The sequence below is a fragment of the Eurypyga helias genome, unplaced genomic scaffold (genome assembly GCF_000690775.1).
Source record: "Eurypyga helias isolate BGI_N326 unplaced genomic scaffold, ASM69077v1 scaffold19856, whole genome shotgun sequence".
Lineage (NCBI taxonomy): Eukaryota > Metazoa > Chordata > Aves > Eurypygiformes > Eurypygidae > Eurypyga > Eurypyga helias.
This window is the reverse complement of record NW_010256232.1, coordinates 9,093-32,897: the sequence shown is the minus strand read 5'-3', so window position 1 is coordinate 32,897 and position 23,805 is coordinate 9,093. Positions and strand designations below refer to the sequence as shown.

The window sequence follows — 23,805 nt, the reverse complement described above, 5'->3', positions numbered from 1 at the left end:
TGTGAAGAAGGCTGAAGTGTGGAGACATTAATCTTGGCTTCAGAATAGGATCTGAAAGAGCTTGGAAGGCTCAGACTAATCTGACATTTACACGTTAGCAGCCCTGACACTTATATTCACTTACACGATTCCTGACAGCACAGAGGGATGATGAAAGCATCAGGGGGAAGAAAAGAGTGGAAAAAAAAAAGAAAAGAAAAACAGTCATGAGCAGCAGTTGAGCCTAAAGGGACAAAAAGAGGCAGAAGTGCATTAGTTACCTGTTTAGTAAAAGAACCTGCTCAGACCCTTATGTAACCAGAAGATTGCACTACCTGTAGCTGTAATGGACACCAAGTAGTAGTTAAATATTTGAGAAAGTAATTTAATCATAAAGTGACTTTGCCAATTCTGGCTTAAAGAGCTCTTGTCCATTAAGTGACCTCAGCTGCTCATTCTGTAGGCCACAGGCTCCTAAAACCACAAGGACTTAATTTTCTTCAAACTACAACTCAAATAATCATTTGCTGAACCTATATTTCTGTTCAGTCATTTCAAACCTTTTTTAAAAATTTAAATTTTATATATATATGTAATTTTTTTTAAAATTGGTATGTTAGGTATTTCAGGGCACTTACACTTTCCATTTCTTTATTATTACTTTCTTACTCCTTGTAATTTAACTCTTTATCTGTTGCTATTGATACCAGCAATTCTAGAACAGTTAAAAATGACTGTTCATGGAATTTGAGCTATTTTGGTGAGTAAACTGTCTTGAAAACGCAGGAGTTTGTAATTTGTGGTAATTGATTATATTATAGGAAAACAGCTGACTGAGGATCCATCAAGTATAATTTCACCAGCAGAGAATCAATTACATACTTAGAGAATAAGCCAAAGAGTAACGCTAAAAGATGACTGAGTCACTTTGCTACAATATTTCCCCCAGAACTTTGAAAAGGGTATTGAGTACAGATTGAGCCAAAATGCTGTTTTATTCCGTACCTTTTATCTCTTCAATGAGTCTCAAAGTACCGTTTGGATGGGCTGAAGTATACTCCCTGACCCAGACATACAGACGGTCGCTTTCGTGACCACCATTGTAGAAATAGAATTGTAAGCACTGAAAACCTCTTTTGGGATACAGAATTCGGCTCTCCAGGATAGCTGTGCTTCCCTCTATTCCAGCGCTGGTGTTGAAATGCATGAAGTAGCCAGAATCTGTCAAAAGTCAATGAGAAGTGAATGGTAGAGGAGACAGAAAAATAAAATTTTCCTGGCTTACCTGTATTCTTAAAACTGTATTGTAATACCGCAAGAAGATGTGGGCAAGTCAGGGTCAGGGTAAGCTAGACCCTGAACAAATCCTGACTGAGGACTGTGACCTGTTCACATTCTCCAGAGGCAGAACCCTTCTCCTGGCAACTTTTTTCCTCGTTTGCCTAACACTAGCAATTTGTACTCAAAAGCACGGGCTTTTAATCTCTTTACCCAGTGCCAGTAATTCACAGTTGACTCTGGAGGACTGGTGTAAGCTCTTGAACTCAAGAAGTTTTCTCTGACTGGGTCAGAAACAACTGGCTATATTCTCAATGAATTGTTCCCCTGATCTATACCTAACTTCTAATTCCCAATCCTTTCCAAAGATTTACTGAGCGGTTATTCAGAAAAGCAGCAGTCTTTCTGGTATGCCTCTACCATAAGTTAGAACATTTTATATAGTTCTTATGTCAGGATGTGACACTAAGACTAGAAAACAGATCAAAGGAGATAAGAACATTGTGTCTTCTCAAATAAGCAGAAAATCAAACTTATCATATGATGTCCCTGAGTATCTAGATCTATGTTGCTTAGTTAAAAAGTAAACTGCAATTTGTCAACAAATACACAGAGAACAAGGCCAGGATCGAAGTCAACTCACATACCGCTGCAGAAAATACTTCCCAGAGAGATAAGAACAGTCTTTTCTCATACCTTTGCATTCGCCCATATTAGTATGATCAGTATTTGGCCCAGCAGGAACCTGAGACAGACGCTGCCAATCACTGTTATCATCTGAACTTTGAATCATGCCACATATGTCTTCAAGTTCAAAACTGCACGTGTCCATGAAACTTAAGGAGGAGTCTGTAACATTAAAACAAACAAACAAGCCAACAGCTGTGAATCTGTTACACAGCATATGTTTTAATTAATTCATAATGTCCAAAGCCCAGAGTAGAGGAAGACGAAGAAATGCAAACACACAATAATCAGTAGCTTCAAATACCCTCAGCATTCATACCTACAATGCTTAGAACTCAAAGCATTTGGCGATTAGCACTGAAATGAATAAGACGTCATCAGGACCCACTTAGCAAGCACAGGAGGGTGCCAGCTAATTACCATATCACATCTTTTATTTATAAAAGGGATGCTAAGACTAGCCTTGACCCACCAACCTTCACACAGCCAAAAGTCTGAGATTTCCCATTCGTTCCTCTGCTTTCCTTAGGCCAGTCCACACATGGCTGGAGATTTTGATAGAAGTTCACTAATTCATCAACTGGAGTGTTCATTTTGAAATACAGTAAAGCAAAACTTACTTCACTGCAAAGGGCAAACCTTAATTTTCAAAATGCTGAATCGGTAAAAAACATTTGGCAAAGGTACACTGGGGACAAGTGGATGTCTCATCTCATACAAATTTTTAAGATGTCTTGCCTTAAAGTGAAAAATTAAGTGAAGGAAGACTGTAGAGTTGAATAGGAAAGGGAAAATACTGTATGCAATGTTTTCTCTGTCTAAAGCAAACCCTGGATGGGCAAGGGAAGACACAGTCCAATTTTATCCCTATTCTTAGATTTATTTCACGTCGTACCAGGTCTGAGATCTGTCCAATACCAGCCATGATTTGAAAACAACTACATTAATGAAGTGCTTCATGATTATTGCTTTTCAAACTATGTACAAAATAGTGTGGCAGATTTAAAGGTTTCATTGCACCACAAAAAAGGCCTTGCGTATCGCAAAAATCAACTTCAGTGGCATGCCAAATGCTTCACTTAGGCTCTAGCTCAGGGAAGTACCTAAGTATGGACTGCAGCCAAATCAGTTGTACTGCTGAGATATTTTTTACTGCCCTCACAGGACAATAACAACCCTCTCTAGAGGTTGCAAGGCTATCAGAAGTGTTGTATGGCTGATACTTTTAAGATACAGCATTGGTATGATGTTGTAAAAAACAAGAGAAGATTTTCACAGTAAATATTGACTGCGGGAGAAAAGTTAAAAAAAACAGCCAGGGTGTCAGCAAGAAGGTAAGGAAAAAGGGAGAATTACTAGATGAAAGAATTCTTTGAAATTAAAATACAAAACAAAATATGAAATTGATTTGCCCAAACAGGAAAGCAGTAGCCTATTTTAATTAAAATGTGCCAGCTGGCAGGGAGTGTTGACCTGAGGAACAGGAAGAGAGAAAAACAAGAACCAATAGCTTACAATGTATTTCTTAGATTAATTAATGAAAGAGGGGAAGGGGACACTGCTTGAGGCAGGTTTTGAACTCCATTTGCACCAAAAGCCAGATACTTTCTTTGTATGTAGTGAAAGGCTGGACTTGGAAAAAAAATACATGGGGGATGAATGCTAAGTCCTAGCTTCCAGTGGCTGAGGGAAACCTCATGGTCTGTTCTGTTAAGTGATATACTGGAAGGAGAAAGCAGACTAAAATCTACTGTTATCATATAGCCTGAAACACAGTCCTGGAGAAGAGATCAGAACATGATTTCCTATGCTGCGTGTTGGGGTTTCCATTTTTCAATTTAAAAACCAAGTTCCCTATTTTGAATGCAACTTCCTAACCACGCAGGCCTTTAGCAGAAACTCAGCTTAAACTTTTCCTTAAATCATATTCAGCAACAGAAGTAACCTGTTGATTCCTCAGGGAGGATATCTGCCATCCAAACCATGTTTGGCATTCTCAGGCTTTTCCTCTAACCTGAAAGGATCAGTCTAGCTGCTGGGTGGGTGAAGGCTGGGACCTGTGAAATGCCCATCCTCCCTGCCATAGGGGACACTTAGGCCAATGGTGGGTGACCTGAAGACCACTTAAAGCTCTGCAAATATTGTGCATATTACATGAAGCCAAGGGACAGACCGGGGAGCTGGGCAGAACCTGACTGCACTGAAAGTGGTGGCAGTTTTGTCACATTGCTGGAGCTTATCTCACTTGGGGAATATGCCTACGGGTTAAGAATACAGTTAAAATGTCATGAAGTTTTTATACAATGCATGAGAATGATGGAAAGTGTAAGATTAACAGAGAAGAAGGACCCCATCCACTGTTACAGACATCCGCAGCTGTAAGCACTTCTGTAAGACCTAAATTGACAGCGCACCAAGTGCTAGAAGCTGAGGCTCTGTGGAAGTGTACGTTCAGTTCAGAACCACAGGAGCAGAAATATTGTGATCAGAATCGTATGCTCATAAAAAATGCACTGTTCTAATAAAACAGTCTGATTATCATTTAAGGTCTCTGTAGAACAAAGCTTAAAATGTAATTGTAAACCAGTACCCACTACCTGGGATACTGAGGCAGTGAAGTAGTTTTCATCTGACTGGCATGGCACAATTACAGAATTATATTCTGGCTTGGCAACAGAATTCTCTGTATTTCTCTGCCTTTTATTTTCACTCAATATTCTAAGATATATCCCATACCAGCAAAATAACTCTTTTGGCCACTTTTTGAAATGAAGAATAAAAATTCTAAAAGCTCGTATTCTCTTCATAACAACATCGGTACCCTCTTTGCATGAACACACACTCTGTCTCACAGATTGCGTGAGAGCAGGGTAGGTACGATAGCCATGGCAAAGATAGTCATTTCTGTACAGTGCCTGAGCAACAGCTGTGGAATAATGGGGGGAAAAAACAAAAAGCTTTGTGCAGAAGCACACATTTTAAACAGCCACCCAAGGGATGAACAAAAATCAGCTGCTGAGCGAAGCTGGTTTTTAACTAAAGGTCAGATAAAATTACACAGAAAACTCTGCCACACAGCAGTGTTTCTGCAGGAGGGCTATGTTATTTCTAGCTGTACCATTATTTTTGTTGTTCTTAACACAATTCGCTTCTCCAAATACGTTAGCATCTCTTTCACTTGTGCCTGGATGAGTCCAGCATGTATGTATTGACATCATTTCTTTCAAGCAAAGTAAAAATAATTAAAAGTAATGAAGAAACTTACAGCAATTATAGAGCCTGTTCAGCTTCTGGAGATCATAATCACTGAAATCCATTCGCTGCCCTATTACATCCATGAAGTCTGGTATGTTAGTGACGATGGTGGGCTCAGTTCCATTCCTGAATGCATTTTGGCTATAGTGCATCACAGAAGTATAGTCATAGGGAACATTCAGGGAATCTGATGTTTTATCATCATATTTGATGAAATTATGATCTTTACCTAAATAGGAGAAATAAAAGAAAAGGTTGGTTGTTGCTCAAAGGGACCAAGTTTTGATGTACAGACTTAAAGTGACAGAGAATCCATCAGATCCCCAAGTCATTTTTGTAGTCGGTTATTTGTACTTTGTAAAACTATTCTATTTCTAGAGTTATTTACTTTCCTCTTTCAGCCACTGGAACATAACATGATGATTTCTGCTGGATGAAGGAAAGCTTTTTGCTACCAGAAATCTTTTCCCCGTGAAACTACCCGTAAACTTTGACGGGCTTGTGATACCCGAAAGTGCAGAGAGACACTGTTTCAGTACTCAAATTAATGCAATTTGCAGCTGTAATGCCTCCCTGTGTCTAATCTGTATTCTCTGATGTTTAATTGCTGGTCATTTTAGCTCACAATAAACAAGTTAGAGTTGTCATCAGACAGGCTTCCAGAATTTAGCTTTACAGATGTTTTCTGGAGTATGAGCAAAAAAAACATTACTAACTACCCAACGCAAGGTAGTTTTAAATTAGTCAAAATACAGTAACTGTATTCGGGTCAGTGTAAAAAAGCTGCAGCAGTTTCAAATGGCTAACAATAGCGCAACTCATCATTAAAGAGTCAGTAAAATAGGATGGAATTCAAATAACAGAGCCTAAGTCATTTTCTGCAAGATCCATTTGCATATGTACTTGACTATTGATCACGACTAAATAAGAATGCATTAGATTTAATCATTATCTCTTTTTTCAGTCTTCTGTGTGTACCTGTGTTAGGAAAGCATCGAGTATGTACATAACTCCGGTTTTGAACCGCCTGAATGTCACAGGGGACAACAGCAAGCTGAAGAGGCAGAGAGCGAGCAGAGTCCCGAGGAACCCTGCGCCAGCTCTCAGGCTTGTGCCAAATATGCCAGCACTTACACCCACTTCACAGACTGCACTGCCAAAAGGGGCCCCTCTTGTCTGCACACCTTCTCTGCCATTTCAGCTCTGCTGCCCTCACCGGGTGTAGCGGCCAGGGAGAAAGAGGACAAGCTATGTTTTCACTGGAAATTTTCTCCTGGCTTTGGCCATGCTGGGCTTTTCATAGTGGGTTTTATGTTTTTTTCCAGTTACTTTTGTTTTGTTAAGGGCTCCCAGGGTAACAGTGCTTTATAGAGCTTTCATTCAAACAAAATAAATTGTTCTCTTCTGTTGCTCTGCTGTACGCCACATAGCATAACAGGACTCAGATCTCTAGTGAGGTCCCTGGAACTGCTGTGGCAGAAGGAATAACCACAGCAACAACAAACAAGGGTTTCTGTCCCAAATAGACATCACTTGTTATGTAATTTATTGATACACTGGCTTAGAAAACTAAGTCCAGGTGAGGACTGTGTGGCCACCAAAGGGTGGCTGGAAGGCATGTTCCACTACTAAATCCCCTAACATCAATCTGAAAAGAAAAGCGGGGGAGTGACTGACCAGCCTGAATCCTGTCCCAGATGATGGACACGTAGTCATCCCGATCAGACCGTGACTGCTCATGCCAGAATCCCAGGGCATGCAGGAACTCATGCTGGATTGTCCCGATCCTGTCACAGTTGGCTCCAATGGAGAGCTGCTGCAACCCCTCCTGTTGGTTTCCCACTGAGGACCAGCAGCTGGGGTTGAAATAAAGTGAGAGAGGGCCCTGTGAGACACGTACCATTCCCATGCCACTCCAACTCCAGAATCAGCCTGTTCAACAGGTACGCTTTTCCCTCGAGCCTTGAAGTTACGTTTTGCTACAGAGAGCACTTTTTCATTGATCTGTTCCTTACTGCATCCTCTCACATTCAGCTCTGTTCCGATGAACCAGCAGTTCCCCCGCTCTGTCTCTACTGTTTTTAATGGGTTTTCTTCAACAGAAAGATGTTGTGACAGAAGAAAACTGATGAGGATTAGATTGGCGCGCTGGTAAACATCGAAGACTACGAACACATGATTTAGAGCCATTACGTTACTGCAAATTAACCTTTTTCAGCTGGACCGCAGTGAGCGTGAGCGCACTCAGAGCCTGTCCCTGTCGTAAGGGAAACCAGGTTCACGCACACTCTCGCCTCTGCCACCACCGCCGCTTCTCTATCTTTTGGGCTTTTTGCTGTGGGAGGGGCTGCAGCTGTCAGACAAGGCATGCTGCCGCTCGGCTGCGTTTCCCTTCCGAAAGGTTGGCGGATTTGACGGTGCTTGTCACAAGCTCTCTTTTCTTTCTAGCTCTTTGTGAGCTGCTGCGCTAGAGCACTTGCTGCTGACACGCACTCACAAGGAAGAGCAAAGCCGCAGCTGTGCTGGAAGTTTTTATCAAAGAATAAAAAAATTCAGTGAGCTATCTGCACAAGCCAATAAAATGGCACCCCACGTCCACAAACTAGCAAGCACAGAGAGTTACATTTAAATTGATATTTTATGCAGCAAATAAATCAACATTTACCCAGTGAAGTCCATAAAATCAATTGGGCACAAAATATGCCACAGGATTTGCAGTCCTATCACCCCAGAAATTTAAAACTACAAGCACACCATGCTCTTTCGAACCCTGTAACTTATTAGGGCAACATGTTCTCCCGTATTTCTCTTGCCACAGAGCAGCACAGGCCTTGGCTATTGATTACTCATTAAAATCACAGCACGGGACCTGAGAAGGTGCACATGTAGAATGCATGATTTCAGGGGCTTCCCGTGAATGGGGGCCTCATATCCATCATGCAACTTCTTCTGGTTGCACAGAAATGCATCACAGTTCTGGGTCCACATCATACCAAAGCCTCTGGCTTCACAACACCTGCATAGTGCACAGCAGGCCACGGGCACATCCAGGACACTTGGCCAAATTAGCATCCAAAATCTGGGGGATGCAGATTCCCCTTGCCTTTGATCATTATGCAGCCACAGAGGGAGTAAATGCTTGACCAGTGTCACCCACCACGGAGAGTAAAAGTAGGTAAGTGGGACAGAGCACTCCAGAGGAATGGGCACCTGGGACCCCATGTTAACAGTGTCTTCAGGAGAGGGGAAAGTCCCAGCTTCCCCAGGTGTGTGAGAGCCATATCTCCCCCAGTTCAATGCTTTCTGCACTGCTGGTTGCTCTGTCAGAGGTTAGAGAACAGGAAAACACCTGCTGTGACTAACCCCCATCAGCCTTCTTTCTGGAAGACGGGCTGTAAGTAGGTACATGCCATCGGTAGTGATGGTGCCATATAGAAATCCCACTCCCTAACAGCCAGCACTTATTTCAGGCACATTTTTATACTAATGTCCTGCTAATTAATAACTTCTCAGTTAATAATCACAGCTCACTAGTATCAGCACACAGACACTCTGACTTACCAGCACCAAGCTGATTAGCCAGCAATCTGCATCAATCCATTCTGCATGGGTTCCCTTTGCTGTGTGCCACAACAGCAGGGAGCTGAAGTGACCTACCAGGAGAGTTCCATGAAAACCTGATTTCCCATGTGGGAATACTAGAAGACAGGGTGGATCCTCCCTGGTCTGCTCATGATTTGAGTCTAGAATGCTAGTTTCCCGGCTGAATGAGTTGGGCTGTTCTAGAGAAGAGTAGGGAGAAATGGCACATCCACTGCAGGTTCCCAGCCTCTTCTGTGAGCTTTGCAGGCACCTGCCACATCTGATGTTCTTGCATTTCTGTAATTCATAGAATCACAGAACGGTTTGGGTTGGAAGGGACCTTAAAGACCATCTAGTTCCAACCCCCCTGCCATGGGCAGGGACACCTTCCACTAGACCAGGTTGCTCAAAGCCTCATCCAGCCTGGCCTTGAACACTTCCAGGGATGGGGCATCCACAGCTTCTCTGGGCAACCTGTTCCTGTGCTTCACCACCCTCTCCGTGAAGAACTTCTTCCTGCTATCCAATCTAAACCTCCCTGCTTTCAATTTAAACCCATTACCCCGTGTCCTGTCACTACAGGCCCTTGTAAAAAGTCCCTCCCAGCTTCCTTGTAGCCCCTTCAGGTACTGGAAGGTGCTATAAGGTCTTCCCGGAGCCTTCTCTTCTCCAGGCTGAACAAGCCCAACTCTCTCAGCCTGTCCCCATAGCAGAGGTGCTCCAGCCCTCTGAGCATCTTTGTGGCCTCCTCTGGATGCGCCCCAACCGGTCTATATCCTTCTGATGTTGAGGGCTCTCCAGCTGGATGCAGCACTCCAGGTGGGGTCTCACAAGAGCATAGTAGCGGGGGAGAATCCTCTCTCTCGACCTGCTGGCCACACTTCCTTAATTCACAAGCAGCCCTCATATTTTCCTCAGCACATAGGGTGGAGTCAAGAAAAGGTCTTTAAATAGATCCACAGTCCAACCTCTGCTGCAGATGTGTAGGCCTGAAGAGAAGGTGAGGTGAGAGGCTGCGTACTAGAAAACCTGACGTGTACCTCTACTGACAGTATGTGTATCTATAAACATAATACAGGCAGCATCCAAGGCTTGGTGAATGGTCAATAAACAATGAGGGTGGGGAGAGAACTCTTTGCACAGGGGCTGATGGCACCGTGTATGTACATCAGAGACGACAAATGTATTTTTACACAGGGTAGTCAACACAACAAAATGGCAGCTGACTTCTTCCTTGGCTGACTTCATTTGAATTCAAAAGGATAATCTAGGCGAGGACTTTATGGCCTACTACAAATCCTTATGACACAAAGTTCCCCCACCTTCCTCTGTCTGTTTTACAGATGCAAGCCAAGATTGGAAAGGCAGAGATGATTTATCAATTTTTTCTTGGTGTGATAAAACTTTATGGAATCTGGCTGGTGTTGCCAAGGACTTTACGCTCCTGCCTGCACTGTACCCCCTGGACTGAGGTCTTTAGTCTGCAGCTAGAGGAGTCCCAGCTGATTAAAACATTAATTAGGAACAGCAGAGAGTGAATGGGGTGGTTTACCCACCTTTCAGCTTGCCCCATTATATCAGAAGAGGAGTGAAACAAAAGGCAGTTAATGCAGGGTCAGTCCTGATAATTCCTTTGTACAGCCCCAAACTAGCTCTCTGAAAATAGGCTTTTTCAGTTTTCAGGAGACTGCATCATTTAGCTCCAATCTTTTTAAAAAGTGCTGCTGAGCATTAATTGTTTTACGGATGTGTCAGCTGAGATGACAGAAATATTTCAGGACAAGCAACACACCAGGCAGCGAGGGCAAGAGATGTTATCCAACTAGAGTGACTTGCCTTCTTCATCACCATGACTCATCTATTTTTAATAGACATATAAATGAAACATTGTGCAGAGGCCTCTTACTTGCCATAGGCTAAATATTGTGGGCTTTTTTCAGATACAATTATTAGCAAATTCAATGCATACTTTATGTCGCAAAGGACTTAAAAAAATCTAGCTACATGAGTTTTCCATTTAGCTGGAAAAGCCAAAGACTCATTAGCACAGGAAAAAGCATTGCTCCCTAAGTCTCCACTTATGCATCTTTCAGAGCTGAGTTTCAGTGTCATGTGCACAGCATGAAGAATAGAAAATACAAAAAGCCAGAGACTGAAGAAATTTTGAAACAATTATCTGCTACAAATACCTCAGACCAAGCCAAAGGGAAAGGGAAACATTTCTATTATCAGAAAAATCTTTCCTATTTATGAATGCATTCTCATGTCAGGAAATTATTTTCTGAAAGTAAATTTCCTCACCAGGCTATCAAGCTTTCCCTGATCTCCTCTTCTAACAGAGAAATGGTTCAGCACAGAGTGGAGAATATATTTGTTCTTGTTGCTCTGTTTTGACAGAGATTGTCTTACAAAAGGAAGCAGCTGGGTCAGTTTTGACTTCTTTATTGGAGTCTTATTTTGCAAAAATTAAGGTGGAATAGCATAACTATTCATCAAAAGATGTAAATGAAGTGAAACCTCTGTAAAACACCTCAGTGCCATGCAGCATTTAAAAATATCGCTGGTGTGACGTACAAATGCCATTCCCTTTTTTATAGTCAAACAAATTAATTGTCCCACAGTTGGAACTACCACATTTCTACTGTTTGGGTGGGGTTTTTTTTGGTCGGTTTGGAGGTTTTTTCCTTTCTTTCTTTGCTAAAAACTAAGCTATACTAAAAATGGTCATTTTAAAGTGACACACCATATATCCAAAGATTAGTCAAGAAAATAATTGGCTTGTTTCTGATAACTTTTACCATGCCCAGAAAATTGCCTCTTAAAGGACTTGATTACTTCTTATCTTCAAAAATAAGTATCAGCAAGAAGTTGTTCATTACTACCAAGGTAATACTTGTTTTGGAAACTACTACGATTTCCAGTTAAAAGAAGACTGGAAAAGCAGACACAACAAAAATACAAAATTATAACCAGATATATGAGTTCTAGAGTGAATACAGTCCATGAAAATAGCCTGTAGCCAAACAGGATGAGAGTTATTTTACATTACTCCTCTTACCCACTTCCTTTGAACACAGATATGTAATTCTTCTCCCCTTCCCAAGGTTTGAAGTCAATACAGGTTTTTAGCCGATACTGTTCAAATGCCTTGAGGATGACTCCCTTAGCATTCATTTCTGCAAAGCAAACAGTGTTCTTGTCAATACTGAGCCAACAGGTTTGTGCTGTTATTCCTATGGAGCAAGTCCTAAGGGTGGGTCTTGCTCCAGCAATCTTTGATTACAATAAGCAGGACTTTTGCTGGATTAAGACATGGGAAGGGACCTAAGCCCCTTAAATTAGGCTGATGTGACATTGTATCTTCTTGTTTTGTTTCTGTGTAATTTTTCTGTGGTATTTATGTATAAAATATGACGTGATGACTACATAATACGTTATAGTGCACGCTTCTTAATTTCTTTAATTCTCTCATTCACTTTGCTGAGATTTATGTGAGCAAGTATTGAATAAATAGGGAACAAAGACATTGGATTTTACCTAGTGCAGACTGCAGGCTTCAAATCTCTCCATGACTCAAACACTGTATCTGGGTTACCTCTTCTGAGCAACTTGCATAGTTTCAACCCAGTTTAGATCCGAATCTAGACTGGGGGTGGGACTTTTTTTTTTTTTCCCTGTCATGTACCAGAAAGATAACCCTACATTGTGTAGTGAGGGCACAATCTCTCCATGTGGTATACAGTAAGAACTCAAACTCCACTGACCTCTGCCATGCAGAGCCACAGCCAGGTGGATTCAAAGGGATGGAGGCAAACTAGGATGTGTCCCTGGCCCCACAACGGGGACTCGGCGATGTGCCATTGCAAATTTCATTGTCTGCTGGAATGCCAATTTGCTGTCAGTGCTGTAAATGAGCCACATGGCCGGGTGAGCTTCCTGGCTTTAATTTAAAGATCTTCAGTGCCCCATTTTTCCTTCTGCTTAGTAGAGCTTCATATCTTGGATATATGCTTTTAAAACCAAATCAGTCTACTGGGCCATAGCAACGGCAGGATAAGAACCATCCAGGAAAGGAGGTGAGAGCCAGTACCAACACCAAGATGACTGCTTGCCCATACCCAGGCCGCATCCTGCTGTGGGAAATGGCCTGCTTGCGATTTACAGGAGGAAAGGATGCCACAGTACCTTTACCAACCTGTATTTAACATTTCAATCAACATGACATACAGGCACTGTCAAGGACAAATACTGTACCCAGGCTATCATCAAGGACATAGGGAATAACACGGGGCCACCGATAGTTGTCACCAATGATGGAGTTTCGCTCCTGCATCTGAGAAAGAAAATAAGTATGCAGTCCTCAGTAAAAAATTACTTAGGATCAGGCACTACAACAGTGGTAAAGCAAAGCATGACTCCTACAAGTTCATGTAGGACATATAAGAAATCAAAGAGCTCAAAAACTTTGGAAGATCACTGACTCAGAGGCCTAAAGGCTTGGTTTTGAAATCCCTTGTACCAGTTTCTCCAACTTCTGCAGCATTTTCTCTTTACAGACTACCTGATATTTGTGCTGTGAGAAGAGCTGCAGCTCCTGTGGGAAGCACTGAGATCTAAAGTCCTTAAAATTGTACAGAGATTAATAATTCTGTAATTTTTCCTAATGCAAGGGTTTGTCCCTGTGTCCTTAGCAAGTTCTTTCCTTGCTTCCACTGATAGGCCCAAGCCAAAGCCGTTCACCAAAAGGGAGAGTGAAACACCACTGACTTTCAGAGATATGAGGCACTTTTGGGGTTTCTACTAGGAGATGTATCTTGCTATGTAAATAATTTTTGGTTTTAATTGATCAGATAGAGATCCTGGACTGAAGTTTTTAAAAGTGGTATTACAGATCTAATTTTTCCATTGGTTTTAGTGAGTCTACTTACATGATGAAGGTTTTGCAGCACTGTTCTTTAAATTTAATTTGCTCATAATAAATATTGTGCTGATAAATTAAGAACCTTTTATATAAACCCGTCTGGATTGTGATCGGTACTGCTGAATCTCTTAAAAACACAAACCGCAGTAAAGGAAACAAGAAGCTAATAATATTGATCTAATGGCTAAACTAACCTTATTTCTAGATAATGTTCCTGCAAATGCACCAGACTGCTTTGTTGTTTATGTCATTTGGTAGAAATCTATTCCCAAACATTTTCAGTTTATCGTTACATAAACAGCATGTATTGTTATTAGGTGTGGGGTGCACCAATCACTTCCACGCCAGTGATAATTTACATTACATCAGTCAGTGACATACTTTTGGGTTTATGTTTTATATTTGAACTCACCCCATGAAGTTTGATGTCTCCCTCAAAAAGGTCTAGTCCTAAAGCTAGAGGGAAGAGGAGATTAACATTCCATTATTGTGTTGATCTGTGGCTACCGCAATGAAAATCCCCCCGCCCCCAAATTAAAAGAGAAATTTTTTAAAAACCTTCATTGATGTCAAAGATGTCTTGATCAATTCCTCCATCTAAGTCTATTTCTGAAAAATAAAAAGACGAGGTAAGACATTAGCCCTTGCTGTTCTCTTTATGAAGTGTGAAAATTAATGCAATAACAATAACAGTAATTATAAATCTGTGTCTGTCCCAATGATGTTTATGAGCAGCTGTTTTTGTTGACTGCCTCCTGTGCATACAAATAGATCTCTAAACAGAACTCACCAGTTGTCTCCAGAGCAGGCTGCAGAGGGGGAAGAAAAAAAGATATTATTAGAAAGGCACATAATGAAATGCAGCTCGCGTTACTCTCTCAACAGTATCAGAGATGCGATTAAGCTCAACTGACAGCACTTAGTGCAAGGCTTTGTATTGGATTGACTGGACCCACTGCCTTCTCATTTGACTGGAAATGTGTATTTGCTAATGTGTGGGTTTTGTGTCCTCCCCACTTCAGGTTGCCCAACAAGTCAGTCACCCAGTACCGCTTCCGTGAAGTTTCCATGACTGTTTTTCTCTCGCATCAGACAGTGCCTAATGGTCTTTCACAAACGGGAAAAAGGAGCCTATTATTTCTATTAAATCAAGTGTTGATACTAGTCAGGCACTGTAGAGAACCTATGGAAGCTATGCTTGACTTTCCATCATAAAGCTGAAAATAGGGGAATAGAGTGAGCGGTCTGGCATCACGCAGTAAGTCTCTGAAGGGCTGTGTACAGAGTCCAGGTCAACTCAGCCCCAGTATGGTGCCTTAACTGGCCTCCATTTACCTCAGCAATACCCACCCAAAAGCTGTTTCTGCAGCACAAAATCAAACATAAAATTCTGTGTTGGAGCAAGACCGTGAGATATACATTGCCCACTTTTCCTTGCTATAACATGCCTATAGAATATAATCTTTATTCTTTTATTGGACTAGACACTTCATTTTGGACTTGCTCGGACATTCTTGACATAACACTATGCAACTATTTGTCATGCAGTGAATAAAATAGTGACCAGCCTTTCCAGACAATTGTTGCTGGCCCTGTTTTCCTCTTTCTCATCAGAAGGCCTATATTCCTATGTCTAAAAAGAAGTTCACAAACTGAAGGTAAAAACACTCTTCAATTCTAAGCTCTGACAACACAGGTTACAGATATGGCAAGTGGCAAGATGTAACAGCAATTCTGCAAAGCAGGGTGGGTTTTTTACTTTTACTGTAGTCCCCTGTCTCCCCCTCCCTGGCTGTTTTCTTCCTCCATACAAATAATTTGTTATCTCTGCTACATGCAGTTTTGCATGCAGGACTTATTTTTTCAGTGGGATAGGGATCCGCAGCCTTGATTAGAAGCAACAAACAGTACAAGAAGAGAATGTTTAAAACCAGCAAAAATCAAATCCATGCAGTCCAAAAGAATATTAATTTGGGAAATTTTACCATCTGTACGATGGATAAGAAAACAGCACAGCCAGAAGATACAAGAGAGATGCAAATGCACATATTCTTCTAGACCTGATTTTTGGCATGTAATGAGGGGAACAATTTTGAAAGCAAACATAACAGGGGGCCCTAAAACTGATGGGATTCATATGAAAACTTTAAACAAATAAAGAATAAGAAGAACAACAATTTTGAAAGCAAACATAACAGGGGGCCCTAAAACTGATGGGATTCATATGAAAACTTCAAACAAAGAAGAAGAAGAACAACAACAAAATTCAATTAAATTTCTTCATTTAGAAAAGGTTCAGAAAGAAAGCTTTGGAATTGTCAGAATGTCCTATTTTAGCTTTTTAATGAAAAATTAATTTTCAATCTGAAATGACTGTATTGTGAATACTTCAGCAAATGGCAGGAAAAAATATTGTAAATATAAAAGCCTGAAATCTCACTTTAACATTTTTATTCACCTGAACTACAATTAATTCAAACTCTTGCTTCACAGTTTTTGTCAGATTTTGATAATTTATTCTGATTGCCTAAGACGGGAAAAACATTTTTGCCTTACCAAGTAGAGGCTATAACATATAGGTTTAAGAGACATAATGCCTAATTGGTTTGAGCTTACATAATCAAATGCTTAATGTCTAAATTTTATATGAACAGGCAAATCTTTAATCAACAACTTATTCTGCTTCTTAATTTTCTTAATGAAAACTACCACCCACGTATGTCCTTGTCCAGTCTAAAAGCAGGATTTTGACCTTCAAGTTTTGGTTACAGAAACCATTGAGTAGAATCCATTTCCTGACCCTGTTTCTCCTGAAACAGCCTTGTTTCAGCACGTCACAGTTTGGGTTGTTTCAAAATTTGGTAGATTTTAAGATTCTTAAAAACCCACTGTCATTGTGGAAAAGTGACTGAGGCCACTGAAAACCTGTTTCAAGGGTTGGGCAGATGCAAATGCTGAAGGATTGATTTTGATCTCACATTTCACTGAGTTAACTGGTGTTATTCAGGTTTACACTGGCACATGAGAAATAAGAATACGGACTTCAGAAAAAAAAATAAAAGCAGCATAACTGTATACAGATACAGTTTAATAACCCAAAAATATCCTTTGAAGAAAAATCATCCAGAGTTGAAATGTCAGTAGACTCCTCTTGCATTCTAAAGTTAATTTGCATGTTATCTCCTCTAATTATCACACATAAGATAGTATCCAGTCCATGTATTTGAGTTTTGAAATGAAAGAGCTGCTTGTAAAACAAGCTGAAAGTACACAGCAAAGTGTGTAACACACATTTCGAAAACTTCATTTGCCTTTAAACGCCTACTCTCACACACATTTCTAACTAACACAAATAAAAACATGACAAGTAAAGTTTGCAATATTAAAAAATTAAAATCAGGTTATTGTTTTTTCTGCTAAAGACTGTTGTTGTAGGAGAAGAATCATGTTCAATCTCCTTATAACAATTAACAGAGAGTGAAATGTTTCTACAGTTTCAGTGTTCATAAACTACATTGTTTTCATATCAGAAAACATAACCCTGCCAAAGGTAGAAACTGGCTAGCTCATGGAAAAACTCCTCCGTCTGCAGCAAAACCTCACCAACTGGGATAAATGCAGCTAAGCCCAGCAATGCTTTTGGTGCATAAACCAAAATGTGAGCCCATGGCTGAAGAATACCAAATTCAGCAGCCGACTGAAATCAAGGCTGGTCATCAGTGTCTGAAAACTGTCACTGGGATATCTATTCAAGGATGTGATGAGTCACCCAGTGAAAATTTCCTTGTCTCCCCATGAACTTCAGATGGAGTAGTCAACCAATTTAAATGAGACAGATTAACTTACCAGTATTTTCTACAGGCTATATAAATTTTAGTATTAGCATCCTGAAATACAAAAGGTCTTCCTGGCCATACGTGGAAAAGAAGTAATTAGCCATGGTGATCAGAAGCCCCTCCCTCACACAGGACCTGGTTACTAGAAGCCAGTTTGATGTGTGATAGCCTGTAGGTGTTAGTAGCACCCTGCATCACCTATCACATCCTTTACCAAAGCCTGTAGAGGAATCTAAACAAGGCTGAGACTTGATTTTCCAAAAGGTTAGGAACAGAGGAACAGGTAGTTGTGACAGGCAGGAGAAATACAAGGGAAGTGTGGGGTTAGGGTAGTGGGGGATGCAGGAGGACTGTGGCAAAGCTGGGGACATGAAGTTGAGCTCGTGACTTAGGGAGTTGTATGAGCATGTGTTCATGGAGAGGAAGAGGATACGACAGCCATGGTGAATTATTGGAGCTGGATTCATAGAATCAGACAGTTCACTTGCATAACTTAAAACAGGTAATATTATTCCACTTAAGTAATGTCACAACGAGTAATACTTTACTCCGTAGATTCTCCTAAAGCGATGAACAGCTAGAATGAAATTTCAACAACCTACTGGTTTGTATTCTCTGAAATAATTATACTGTGTATCACCAAAATTCCTGGCCTTTACAAGATGAGCAAAATACTACATTTCACTACAAAATACCAGAAATACTTAGTTGTTACTTTCTGGCATTAAATAGATCAGAGGGATTGGAGGAATGGTCATTAAAAAGCACATCCAGTGGCTACAAAGGCAGCAATTTCAATATCAAATATTTTGTGTTACAGAAAAAAAAATCATATTTCCATTCAAATATGGAATAGAAAAATAAATGTTGATACTTATCTTCGTTCTAACCCCAGGCTTGCCGTTCTGGTAATGTTACTTCAAATATTAGTGGACATTTTGCTTAGATGGGGAATGCAATATAAGCTCTTCCCATGTATAGCCAGACTTAGTAAAAATAGCAGCACTAAAACCCTGAGGAAACATAAGTCTTTCTCTCTCCCCCATGCAGATGACAACAGAATTCTTATTTTGCAAAAGCAACATATTTAAGACTTTTCATCTCAAACTCATCTTAAGCTGCATCACTTACCTGATCATAAAATGAACATGCATTCTCTGTTTTCTTACCTGACTCCAGACCACCTGAAGAAGCAGCCAAGTTAGGAGCGCAGGCAGAGAAAACCAGCCCATGTTGTTATCCAGTCAGCAGATGCATGGACAGAATTTCAGACTAACTTGGTATTTAAGACAGTAAATACCATAAAACAATACCTTTGTCCTTTCGTCAACTATTAACTTACCTGCCTTTTTCTTGTCCAGTAAGCAAGGTCTCTAACAATATAACATATACTAACATGGATAACATATACTTTAACTATTTTTAAGTACTACTGTGAAAAAAAGTATTGGACAAACTGAAATACATGATGGACACAAGAAAATGGAAATACAGGGGAAAACACACTGAAATACAAGAAATTCCATTTAAATAGAAGAAAACCTTTTTTGTTATTCTAAGAGTTTTTAAGCACTGGAACAAGTTGCCCAGAGAAGTTGTGGAGTCTCCATTCTTGGGAGACTGCGAAAACCCAACCAGATACAGCCCTGAGCAGCTTGCTGCAGGTAACCCCGCCACAAGCAGGGAGATTGGACTAGGAGGTCTCCAGAGGTGCCTTCCCACCTCAACCATCCCATGATTCAGTGAACAAAGCAGGCACTAAACCCTTTTGAATAACCAAAAGCTAGCAAGCCACTTGGCAGGTAAGATATTAACATATTAATAAATACATGTTTTTTGGCAGAAAGTGAAAATGGGAAATGTGTGTACATAAAAACCTGTCAGGAATGGAATTTCAGTATCTTGCTTTTACGAAAGGCAATGCCATTTCTATGGTTGGTGTATGTGAAACACTCTACTTGTCACTAACTCAGTTAATGGTATCATGCCAGGTTATTTAAAAAATCCATAAATACTGTTTTTTAAATAGCACTGCCATTGTACTATCACCACTGACTGTTACTCTCTGGAGTTATAGTTTCTTCCAACTTCAGCCATCTCTTCTACTTACACTCTCAGTCAGAGCGCGCTGAAATCGCCACAGATTCTTCTTATGCTTAAATTGAAGATGCTTGTGGTAACTGTATGATCGGACTTGGCTAACCTTGTTCTTTCCCAGACCAACTGCCTGGTTAAACATCATAAAAACTAAAAATGTATTTTAGATTTTGTATGGTAAATATAGACTCCCAAATGATTATGTCAAAATTAGTAACATTTCTCATACTATTCCAAGTATCAGAGCTGGTAAGAAAGGATGGGTTGTTCCTAAGAAATGAGGACACCAGAGCAATTTCCAGCTGTGCAGACCCAGGCTTATTTCACTGCTGATCCACTGAGAAGTAGCAGTTGTCGATACGGTTATTCTTACAGTGTTAGGGGTTTTCTACAAAAGTAACCATAAGTAGTGTAATCCTCTATCCACCAATAATGATGGTGTCAATCGTTCTCAAATCAGTGACATTCGGAAGGTTGAAAAGCTGCAAGTTGAGCAGTCCTTGAATTTGGCACACTGGTCACCTTCCGCTGCTGGGAGATGACGGTGGTTCTTTTGGAGGCTCTCTGGGTTAGACTGGCAGCAAGGACTGCAAACCAGATACAACAGAACTGTACACTGAAACATCTGGTGCTAAGGACCGGGCATATATGCAGTTCACATCTCAAAGGGGTGTACTTCAGGCTGGCTCTGGTCCGATCCCAAGGACTGGACATCAGTGGCGGCAAGTGGACTTCATTAGGTGGGGATCTGATGAACATATTCTGGTTGTTTCAAACCAAAGGAATTCAATCTGGAGACTCCAAAACGGCTCTCTGATGCGAACTAAAGCATGGTAAGTAGTAATGATGACAGTTGCTTAAAAAATACACTCCTGATCAAGAGACTAGTGCAGCTGCACATGTTATTTCTTGATTATAGTATCTTAGAAGTGTTGTTTTAAGATGGTGGAACATGATGAACCCAAAAGAAATACCACATTTTTGGGTCTTACTGCTCAGTATTGCAAGATAGCCTAAAAGCCTGTTTTTTCTACTACTTTGGTCCCTTTTACAAGCAACTAATCAAGACAATCTGCTCTCTGTTTCCACATCCCCACTTGTAAGATGCGCCAATCCGCACTGAGACCTCGCACCTACCTCTTCACAACAGGAGGGAGGAGGATGATTTTCCTGTCCCAAAGAAAGGCCGTATGAACCTCTGTGTCATGACCATCGCTGCTCTCAGGACTGGCTAAAAAGTGAGTTATCAAAAAAAAACCACCAGAAGGTGCTGGAATTGACATATAGTAATGCCAGAGAAGTCACCAAAGTTGCATCCTCACCCTGCATTGTTAAATACAGTACCTATACGTGTTTTTTTCCTCCAACCCACACTGCTTTTTAATTAATTAAGCTCAGAATTTTGACATCTCAGTCATCTGGCATAATAAAACAAAACAGAATAGAAAAATAAACAATATATGAACCACAAAATGTCAGAACTTTTAGGACAGATGTTCGTGGCATAAATTTCAGTATCACCCATGAAGTAGCTAAATGTTTTTTTAATATATGTTGAGGAGAAATTAATAAATAGATGGCCAGTCTTAAGGAAGTTCTTTTTTTTCTGTCTGATCACAGAAGATCTTTTCTACAGAAGTAATGTTTTATGACCATATTCTCTGCTATGACAAACATCTTGCTTTATCACTAACTTAACTATTTATGTTCAGGCAATATACCTACCCCTAATTTTCCTTAAGGATTTTGTTACATGACTCCTTGCACTTTTCCTTGAAGATGAAAAGCACTATGGGCCATATCATACTTCTAAGACCAAGGCTCACAGGAAGAAATAACTGAATATTACTGAAGATGAATTAACAAAGGTTAGTGCAACTCATTTGAACAGGTGGTGTGTATTTTCAGATGTACAAAAAGAATGGTAGTCTTAGATTATGCCTTCATTCTAGGGCATATAACAGCCAAAAGTAACGTACGTCCTTTCTTGACACAGTCAGGGACCTGTAAAATTCAAGGATATTATTTCCATTACCATTTTGATCTGCAGGTAAAGTCCACCAGTGTCCTGACTGCATGCTCTGTGTTTCAGGAAAAGTAAAGCATTAAATGCAAAGCAGAAGGAGCAGGTCTTTAGCTGGTTGATTGCTTTTTCCTTTCTTGCAATTCTTTGCCTTGAACGTGTTTCACAACTTTTATGGGTGCTAAGCTATCTAATGAGCCCTGAGTAACTATAAGAGACACCTGCAAAATCTGAGCTTTTGCCAGTCAATTACGTTTCTTTCCCCATAGACCCAGATGCTCCCATGCTGCTAGTAGAAGCAATGAAAAGGAAAGACATCAGAACTTGGTATGGAGCTTGCTGCAGATCTACTGCAGTGACCGCTTGGATCTCCTGCTGAGTTCACTTCACTAGCACCGGAGAGAGGGGGAACACCATGGAGCAGTGAGTGTTCCCTTGTACAGGTGCATCTCTTTATGTCTGCCCAGCAGCTCTGCTGCCGATGGGCATGACTGAAGCACAGGTAATAATAATACCGCAGTGCTTCTTATCCTGCTGCCTTGTTGCAGAAGGAACATCCGTCAGGCACTGGCCAATGCGGATGGGAAACATCACCTGCTTTAGTCTGCTTAGTAAAGCTACTTCTGCTGATAAAAATCTGGGAAGAGACAGTAATGGCAGCCCAGAGATTAGGAAAAACGAGCAAAGTACAAGACAGCAAGAATGCTGTTTTAAAAAGCCAAAGGAACTTTGTTTCTAAATGCAATGTCAGCTAACTAGAGAGAACCATAAAAACAACTAAAATTGCTCTATACAGACGGTGATTTTCTAACATTTTTGGTAGGTAGTTTCATGTATGAATAGTGTTGTTGATCTTCTGTAATTCAGCACAGATGCTTTGATAATGTTGCCATCAGTACACTGTTCAGTGAACAACTGTGATTCCTGGTTTCTTGTTGGCATTTAGGTGGAACCTGACTGATCGTGATTTTCAGTGTCAACTGCTGAAAAGTGCTGGCTTGTAGTTCACTTAGCAGCACTTACAGACCAACTGTTGAAGAGTAGGAGGATATTCAAATGGTTTATTATTCTCAGTGGATTGATCCTTGCCCTGTCTCAAACTTCCTGTATTATCTTGCACAAATTAGTTTCATTTTTTCAATTAATCTCCCAAATGGGGATAACACTGCAATAGTATCTCCTTGGCTGATGAGGCAAAAGCACCAATGAAGGTAAGGGCTGTCAGATAAACCTGCAAGCTAAGAGACTCAGTCAAATCCAAAATGTTTCAAGCTGAACACCTAAGCATTTCAAGTTCAGAAACTCCAATGTTTGCAAACCTAGCAGGTGTCATAGGAAATATAATGTAAGAAAGTGAAAATTACAACAGATATCAAATACAAATATACAAATGCAGAAAAGCAAACAAAACATTTGTTTTGATTAAGAGACATCAAGAAATTGAAACAGACTTGCAAGGTCTTCCCACTGTTTAGCTACTGGTGAATTAAAAAGCAAGGTTAAAAGGCAAACAGCTGAAGCTCAGGGATGTAACATTGCACCCTTTGCTGGCACTGCCACTACAGACATGTACTTTAACCATTACCTTCTATGTGAGAAAACAATCTTTCCTAAATTAAATAACTACTTATACAGGATTACACCTCTCCTCCTCTCATGGGAATGTGAATCACATCTGACATGTTTCTGCACAAACATAATTTATGGTAACTGAATCAGATCACAGTGTGAAACAATGACTGGTATGTGGCTACTAAAGCAGCTGTAGCTAGCCACAACGTACCATGCCACCAAAGAAGCATGCTCCCAGGGAAATGTAGTTTTCCCTCAGATGATTGATCCTTACCTGGGAGAATTTCTCTCTTAATTCCAGAAGCCTGTAGGAGCCCCAAACTACTAGGTGTCCTGCCAGAGAACAGCTTAAAAGCCCTAAGCAGTATGAAGGGATAATGAAGCATACCTGCACTTGGCACCAGGCAGACCCTCTCACTGCAGCAGTTGGGAAATACAATTAGCAAGGTCATCAGCATGTGGGCAGTTTCAGAAAGCAAGAAGTCAAAAAATCATCAGTAGCCCTGCAGCTCGTTCCCTGGGAATGCCACAGGCCTCAGGTGCCACCCTATGGCTCCTTCCCACAGTACAACGCA

General features: G+C 40.7%; 1 protein-coding gene across 1 annotated transcript in view; it reads right to left on the bottom strand.

Moving 5' to 3' along the window:
- The window catches only part of MEP1B (meprin A, beta), a gene marked incomplete at its 3' end in the record, with an annotated part of 25,674 nt that extends 6,904 nt beyond the window's left edge, over positions 1-18,770 (bottom strand). The window contains exons 1-10 of the mRNA XM_010153607.1: positions 18,708-18,770; positions 14,493-14,511; positions 14,261-14,311; positions 14,115-14,158; positions 13,036-13,114; positions 11,840-11,957; positions 6,877-7,055; positions 5,210-5,428; positions 1,954-2,106; positions 985-1,200 (exon numbers count right to left, since the gene is read on the bottom strand). Coding sequence (XP_010151909.1) covers positions 985-1,200; positions 1,954-2,106; positions 5,210-5,428; positions 6,877-7,055; positions 11,840-11,957; positions 13,036-13,114; positions 14,115-14,158; positions 14,261-14,311; positions 14,493-14,511; positions 18,708-18,770 — 1,141 coding nt within the window. The remainder of the gene's footprint in view (positions 1-984; positions 1,201-1,953; positions 2,107-5,209; positions 5,429-6,876; positions 7,056-11,839; positions 11,958-13,035; positions 13,115-14,114; positions 14,159-14,260; positions 14,312-14,492; positions 14,512-18,707) is intronic.
- Between the last annotated feature and the right edge of the window lie 5,035 nt (positions 18,771-23,805).